The sequence below is a fragment of the Aptenodytes forsteri genome, unplaced genomic scaffold (genome assembly GCF_000699145.1).
Source record: "Aptenodytes forsteri isolate BGI_AS27 unplaced genomic scaffold, ASM69914v1 Scaffold166, whole genome shotgun sequence".
NCBI classification, from domain to species: domain Eukaryota; kingdom Metazoa; phylum Chordata; class Aves; order Sphenisciformes; family Spheniscidae; genus Aptenodytes; species Aptenodytes forsteri.
In genome coordinates, this window is record NW_008796110.1 from 6,207,492 (window position 1) to 6,215,337 (window position 7,846).

General features: G+C 41.4%; 1 protein-coding gene across 1 annotated transcript in view; it reads left to right on the forward strand.

Moving 5' to 3' along the window:
- The first annotated feature begins 3,102 nt into the window (after positions 1 to 3,102).
- The window catches only part of CTTNBP2 (cortactin binding protein 2), a 185,727-nt gene continuing 180,983 nt past the window's right edge, over positions 3,103 to 7,846 (forward strand). Inside the window, exons 1-2 of the mRNA XM_009286814.2 lie at positions 3,103 to 3,287; positions 3,348 to 3,501. Of these exons, the coding sequence (XP_009285089.2) occupies positions 3,103 to 3,287; positions 3,348 to 3,501 (339 nt within the window). The remainder of the gene's footprint in view (positions 3,288 to 3,347; positions 3,502 to 7,846) is intronic.

Sequence of the window (7,846 nt, forward strand, 5' to 3'; positions counted from 1 at the left end):
TTTTGTCTGCTCCATATAGAAGCAGACTTGCATGGAGCTCCTTAGAAGATGGGGGATGAGTATTTGATTAAAAGAAAGATGTCTAATGCTAAGTTAGCACAAATATTAATTGGGTAGAAGATAAATCTTATTTTTACTTTGCCTTTTATGTAGTAAATAAATTATTTTCTTAAATTATTTTTCATGGATAATCCCCAGCAGACATTGGTGAAGAGATTTTAAGAAAACCAGAGCAGGACTGAGCTTTCATCTTCCTTCTGGGAGTTCCCAAGCAGTACTCATGGAGATATGGACAAACTGGCAGGGCAGGAGATACTGGGAAACCTAAGCATAAAAGGATGTGAAAGGTATGGCAGGAGAGAGAGAGAATTTTTAAGTGGAATGCATAATTATGCAGAAATCATGTGGGTTAAATTCTCTCAAAGCTGAAAATTACTCATCCCTTTCAAATGCAAATGATGTAAAGATGTATCTAAAAAGGTAAGAGTGCTCACTTACTAATGACACATAATATCAAACATATTTTAATTTAGGCTATCTGGAGTGTGCTAGTCAGGAAATTGATCTAGGCAGCAGCAAAAGTCATTAGAGATATTTACAGAGGTTTCAAAAATAGGTTATACATTTTTTATCAGAAGTCTGTATCTGAGAAGGTGGTAGCTAGAATTAACTTCAATTTCCTTGGTGACAGTAATGGCTGAATGAAAGTTTTCCTGTAGTGTGGTGAAGCTGGTGCTGTGGAGTCATCCCTCCAAAAAGTTATTCCTTTTAACCCAGTGCTCAAGAGACCTTAGATTTTAAACGAAACAAAGTTCCAGTATGAGACATTGCAATTTCTTATGCTGAAATGTTAAGTGAGGGGTTTGGGGGGGGTTTTGCATGTAAAATATTTGACTTGCATGTGAAGAGGAGAGGGGCAATTGGGGTAACAGTCTAATTAAAAGATCATTTATAAAAAGTGAAAGTTTAAAAAATCAGTGGCTGACTTGTTTTGGCACATTCTCCAGTGAGTCACAAGTTTAATTCTCTCTGGCTAGAAAATTAATAAACCCCTCAAGTTCCTGTTGGGATACATTCAGCAGGGTGTTTAAATAGCTAGTCTACGGAATTGTTTGCAATTGTCAAAATGTTCAAGTGAGCTATAAATAGCCAGAAATAAAGTAAAACAGCTTGCTTCCTCCATGAAGTTGTATTATTGTTCCCTACAGTACTTCATGCATATCAGGAGATTCTTTTGTTATAATACGGTCTCTGCTCCTCAGCAGTCAAAAATAACTGGGAAGAATTGAGTTTGAAGACTACGCTGTGCAAACGTGTCCCTGCCATGTCATGGCTGCACTGCTTCCACCGAGCCGGCCCGCCACCTCCACCCTCTGCCGTCACCTGCTGCATAAATGTCCTCAACTTTGGCGAAACTCATGTTGGCAAAAAGATACGTGTATGTCAGGTTTTTCCATGGTCTTTCTTCTCAAAGATTTCATTCATGCATACCAAAACTGCCCCAAGTTGACAAAATTTCAGTGACAAAAAAACTGCCCGCAGTTGTAAGATATCAGGGTTAAGACCGAGGATGTGTGGATCTTGTCCTCTGTAATGGATCTGGCCACTTAAAATTGTCTTCTAAATTTGTTAGGATATGAACATTCATAACAGATTTTGGTAAGAACACAAAGGTACCTGCTGCTGCATCTGTTTTCCAAAGGAACACTGGCTGGAGGGAGGGGTGGGGGAACAGGACGCTTTCGCAGGAGCAGCGACGTGCTGCCCAGCACTGTTCCTCTGTCTGCCTGGCCCCCGTTGGCCACAAATCCTCCAGCTCAGCAATTTTGAAGTCTGATGCAAAGCCTGCTGAGGTCAAAGGTAGTCCTTTCACTTAGAGGCTGAATGATATCTTTTAGCATGCCAGTAATATTTTTGTGCACTTAAAATTGTCAGGTATTTTGCTAAACTGAGGCCACACAGAGGTTTCAGAGGCAGGTCATCAGCTTTTGAATCTATAACCAAGACAAGTTCATTGTTAATAACACTATGATAAATTTATTTCCTTTTATGCTTTTGGGGGGCTCCTAATATTTATGTACTATGCAGCAAGTCAATGTCATTCAGTGCAAGTGTGTAGGATTTTAATATTGAGAGGATTCAAACTGTTTGCCTCCCTCAGTGAGACTGAGTCATAGAAGGAAAGGTTCCCTACAGATCTTGCAATATCATTCATTATTTAACTCAATTCCGTATTTCGTTTTGTAACAAAAAGATCTTTAAAAGCTTTAAGTAAAGGTGATCTCTGTTTGTGTATGGAAAGGTGTGGAAAACCATTTGGCAGACTGTGACTCAGCCTAAGAGAAGTCGTTTTTGTTATTGTGTTTAAAGAGGGTTATACAGTACAATTCTTTGATTTTAGCCATCAGGAAAATTTAAAAGAAGCCGTCTGGTCATGGCAGCTCTGTGTCTCTCTGGAGTTATGATATTCGACAGTAGGACAGGCGTTGCTATGGTAAGTAAGCATTTTTCAAGGTTTCGGGGTTTTTTCAGATTTCTTCAGTTATTAATAATTTTCCTAAAAGAGTTTGGAAAAATACTGGTACATTAAAATATCTTTTGTTCCTCATAAATGAGCTATTTAGAGTCTAATCCTTGTCTTTTAAAAGTCTGTGGCCAATGTCCCACTGACTTTTATGGAAACATGACTCGGCCTTAAATATTTGGCAATTTCTGTATTATTTCCTCCAAGTATTTTTTTTTAAATCAGAAATATTGAAAATGCCACGGCTTCTGACACACTAATTCCACCAGGGATTTCGCAGGCGTGTTGTTTCTGGCAGCAGAGTTCAGCTAACTCGAGAAACCCTAAGGCTCATTTCATACCTCCTGCTGCTGCAGAATTGTCCTTTGTGGTACCACAGCAGCCGGGCACGGCCGTTCTCAGCACACCTTGTCTGAGAGGCTGTGAAACCACAAGTCCTCGTAGTGACCATAAGAAGGAAAAAAAGAAGAGATTATAGGCAAAACCACACCGTGGTCTGACAGCTTTCACCAGCGGCGTTCCCCGCTGAGCCACCTCTGCCCAGGGTACCATCCCCCATAACTCACTGGCAGGTTGCGATGGAGCGGTCCCTCTACAAGGAGATCCTGGAGGCAGCTCCCAGACTGGAGCGGAAGGCTATGTCACCCATCGCTGCAGCACCCAAAGCGAAGGCTCCCTGCTTCTGGGGGAGCCCAGGCACCCCAGAGTCTGGCTGGGCACCACCAGGCATCTCAGAACAAGAATCGCAGAAGCCAGGCACTGGGTGAGGGGATGCCCGCCTGTGCTCAGTTCAGGCTGTCCTTTTGGATGTTTACCCTTTCAGATACACCGAGTGGCTCAATCCTTCACAAGGACAAACCGGGCTGTCTCCCATCTCTTCCATAATAGCTGAGTGGTTAAAAGCAGGCTGGGAGATGGAAAATGTGGAGCTGTGTCTTCAGCCTCCTCTTTACTTGGCAACTGCCCTAATAGCTAAGGTATTGTATAAACAGTGATCAGTTACTGCTGCCACTGCCATTAATGGCAGGTACTGCTGCCATTTCATTAAATTCAGTGTGTGTGCAATATGTGCAGATCAGGCCTGCAGATGGGTCTCCTAAGAGGCATGCCTAATTAGTAAGAAACAATAAATGATAGATGGGAGATTAATTCATATCAAATGTTCAGGTCAAGCAAGAAAGTAATATCTCCTGCCATTTGTGACAGCACAGCATTTGGCACCCAAAGTTACTGCTGCCATTTCATTAAATTCAGTGTGTGTGCAATATGTGCAGATCAGGCCTGCAGATGGGTCTCCTAAGAGGCATGCCTATTTTGTGAGTCCCAAGGAATATTAGATGGGAGATAGGTTCATATCAAATGTTCAGGTCAAGCAAGAAAGTAATATCTCCTGCCATTTGTGACAGCACAGCATTTGGCACCCAAATAAGTTTTCTGGATAAGGCTTAGTTACAGACAGACTCTCAGGCATCAGAGGAGAGGCAAGATTTTTTCTTTTTGAATCACTGTCTTGGACCTTCACATCTTCTGCTTGAACAGTGCTTTAGACTCCTAAATGTTTGTTTTGGAACTTGTCTTTAAGGAATTGTGAGACAGACTGTAATCTCAGTTTTGCCAGATATATAGTGTCTGTGTCTTGTGTACAGTACTGGAATCTTCGTGAAACTTCTACAATAAGGTGAGACAAATATAGACAAATTTTTCAGTCTTATTTTTCCTAATTGAAAATTCCACCTCTTAATAAAGAGGTCAAAGAAAGAAAACAGATGGTTTGGTGCAAGATCATTCCTCAAGTTGAAAGAAACCCCTTCTCTTTTTCTGTGATAGAGTCACAAGATCTGGAGCACATCATCTTTGAAGAGACTTCAGCCCAACATGATCTTTCCAGGCTGTTTTATATAACCAAGGACAAAAATGATTCCTTGACACAATGTTCATTCTAGCCTTGCATTTTCAGCTCCTTGTGTTTTAACACAGGGTTCCTGCAATATTTCCCTCCATTTTGCTGAGGTGACCTCTACGGGTAAGGTGGGTAAGGTAAGCACCAGCACAGGTCTTCTCATCTTCTCCTCTCTTCTCTCAGACTAGTAGTTTACATTACTTTGATGCAGTGTGCCTTACAGTATATCTCCTCTTCAGCTTACTCAAGAGTTAAGGATCTACATCTTTAATTGCCTACAACTTGAAGGTAATTAATTATAGCCTTCAAGCTTCAGTCTCCCAAATGATCACTCTTAGTTCAGCTTATAACAGGAAAAGCATAAACAAGCATTTTTCACTGAAGTGCTGCAGAAAAAGCTGGCTTCAGAGCTCAAACAAGGAGCTGGCCTCAATATATCACTGGATTTGTCCTCAGCATTTTGGATTGTCCCCTCAGCTGATTGATGAAAAGCATGGTAACTCAAAGTTCCTATGGAGAAGATGGTAAGTCGGCAGAAGACAATCTCAGAGTTAAGAGCATCTCATTGACCGGTCCATTAGTACATGTCAGTGATGCAGACTGACTGGCTCGGAGTTCAGGAAGTTCTTGCATTTTTCTTTTTTGGTCTCAATGGTTTCCTTCCTTTTCTTGGAAAGTGTGGCTATTGAAAGTGGTAGTCTGTAATGGTCTTATTAGAGCTGTTGTTCACAGGCGCCAGTACTTTAGGTAGGCTGAAACCATTACAAGAAATGTAGCACAGTTTGCCAACAATGCCAGGTCAACAGTCCTTGTTGTCTTGTTCATCTTCTACTGCATTTTCAGGGAAGTCATTGATCTCTGGTTAGCTGGAGCTCCACAAGACATGCTTAAAACAAACCAAATAATGAGAAAAAAAATCAAAAAGGTTAGTATGCATTTCTTGTGGGTTATCTTATCCTGAAAATATTTCATGTGGTTGATAAGTGTTCACAAAAGTTCACATGTGGTCTTCTGAGCTAGCCACACTTGAAAAGTGGCCAGACATTAGTGATAGCATTGACCGATTCAACTAAAATAAGTCGGTTCCTGCCAAGGGCACTCACTGAAGATCTTCATTGCGAGCAGTTAAGGTTTGCAAGAATGGAGCGCTGGATATAGTATGTGATGGTGAACAAAAGGTCTAGGAAAAAAGGTCTGATTACTTGCCAGCTTAGACTTGATGGTAGCCTCTGGAGATTTTTACAAAAGTAAACTGTAATTCTCAAGGTAGCTTCCTGAATTGTACAAGGGATGTGGTAAGATGGTTTCTGAATGAGAAGGATTTGCCAAAACCCTGAACTGGCAGTGATATTTTTTCAAGATTTCAGTATCTTGATCAGGTATGGCTTGGAGTTTTGACAAATCCTCCTCCTTCAGGAATCATGCAAAAGGTACACACTCAAACTCAGAGTTCGTGAGTCCTGAAAGGACTCAGCTAGTTAGATGTGTATCTCTGCAGGAAGGCTTTGCCACAGTGACCATGGGTTAGCACCACTTGGCAGGTTGTAACAAAGTCATTTTTGATAGTGTTCCTGAAAGCAAACAGAGCTCGGTGAGCAGAAGGAACCCATTGACCCTCGAGCATGCAGGCTCGGTTTTCCCAGCACAATAAACGTCTTGGGAATTCTTGGACTCGTTTGAACCCTGCAGCTTGAGATTTGACCTTGGTCTGCTTCTGATCAAGGGCTAATTTTTCATTTACATAATAGTTCAGCAACTTTCACTCAAGGTCTTCGACCTTTACAGGTACTGTCCCATTTTGTACTGCGGATGTTCACTCACCATTCTTGTGGTGTTCAGGGACTCCTTCTCAGATAAATAATTTCTGATCAATAGGCAAAGCTTCAGATGAGCCAAAACAGGCTCATAAGAATTTCCTGAGGATGAATGACATCAACCTTAATGTCACTGTTAAGCAGAACTAAGTGTCCAATGACTCACTTAAGCATTAGTTGCAAGTACACGTGCTGGAAGAGGTGTGTCATAGAGGTCAGACTCAACCTTAAACAACATATGTGTTCACAGAAACCTTTTTTTTAATGAAAACTGTTACATGTGAGATTCACCACAGGGATAGCTGTAGGTATCTCCACATTAGGTACATGGAACAGATTGCTGAATTGGTCATTTTTAGGAGGTTCATTGTGGTCTTGTGACAATGGCTATTATTTAATGTTGACATCAGATATAACGTGATCATTGTTGTCACTCGGTTTAGCAGGACTCTGCCAAATCTCTTGCTGTCGTGGGTGCTGCTAACTTTCCAACCTGCTGTAACTGTGTTTATAGGTGTCAGACTTACAATTTAGGAGGAGTATTTAAGGAGAAGGTAAAATATTTATCAAACTTCCTAACAAAATATTACGTGATTTTTTTGCTTCTTCAGATAGTTCACAGTTAAGGACTGTATAACATTTTGGGCTTCTGGGCTGATGGCAGAAAGCCAGTCAGTTCCTTTCCTGGCTTATTTCTTCAGTTCTGATGCTCACTCAGAACCCTCAAATTTGATTTTCCACTTGCTTCTGTACCAAGCAGTATTAAAAATAAATGGTTCTGGGGTTGTTACCTTATAAGCAGGAACAATGGAGCCTGAAGGCCTTGCTTTTTACTCAGCTCTTTCATGGATAATGTAAAACTTACTTATTGTTATCAGAGCTTCTACTATTGCCCCATGCTAACACCATGTAACGGGTTTATTGTATTAAATAAAGATGCCTTCTCTAGAGCTGCTCGATGTAGTGGGGTCTTTATTCAGGGGCTGCTTCTTGGAAGAGGGAAGGATGGTTGCAAGCAGGGGATGGGAGGGTCTGTAATTTATTTTTCTATTTAAAAAGAAAACAAGATGTTTCCACATAACCATAACAGAGAAGGAAGACTCCACTTAATAAATGAACTAACTCTATTTACACTTCATTCAAATAAGATATACTGAACATGCTGTTGGTATTGCACAATGTTTAGCTTATATAGTCTGAACTCTGTGTAGACCTTGTGCGGGGCTCAGGCATTTCCTTTCTTATGATTTTTAATAGCTTCCAGTTCATGCAAGCTGGAACATTTAAAAACTCCTGCTCCTCATATTATTATTCTTTATTTCACTCCAGGGTCAGTCACCCTCTACAGGGGCCTTCAGCAATATCCAAAGGACAAGTTGCTTAATTCCTTTCTTCAGCATATGGGCGTATCTTTAACAGCGTGCTGTTGTGGATGCTCAGGGATCCTCAGGGATTCCTCTTCCCTGGAACTCCGGCTAACAGAAGTGCAGCTGAGTGTTACTCAGGATGAGAACTAGGAAATGTTCTGGGGGCAGCTGCCCCACTGCCACAGGACTGACCAAAATGGAGCAGCCAGAAGTCACTGCCCGCGCGAGCTCCAGGCGTGGG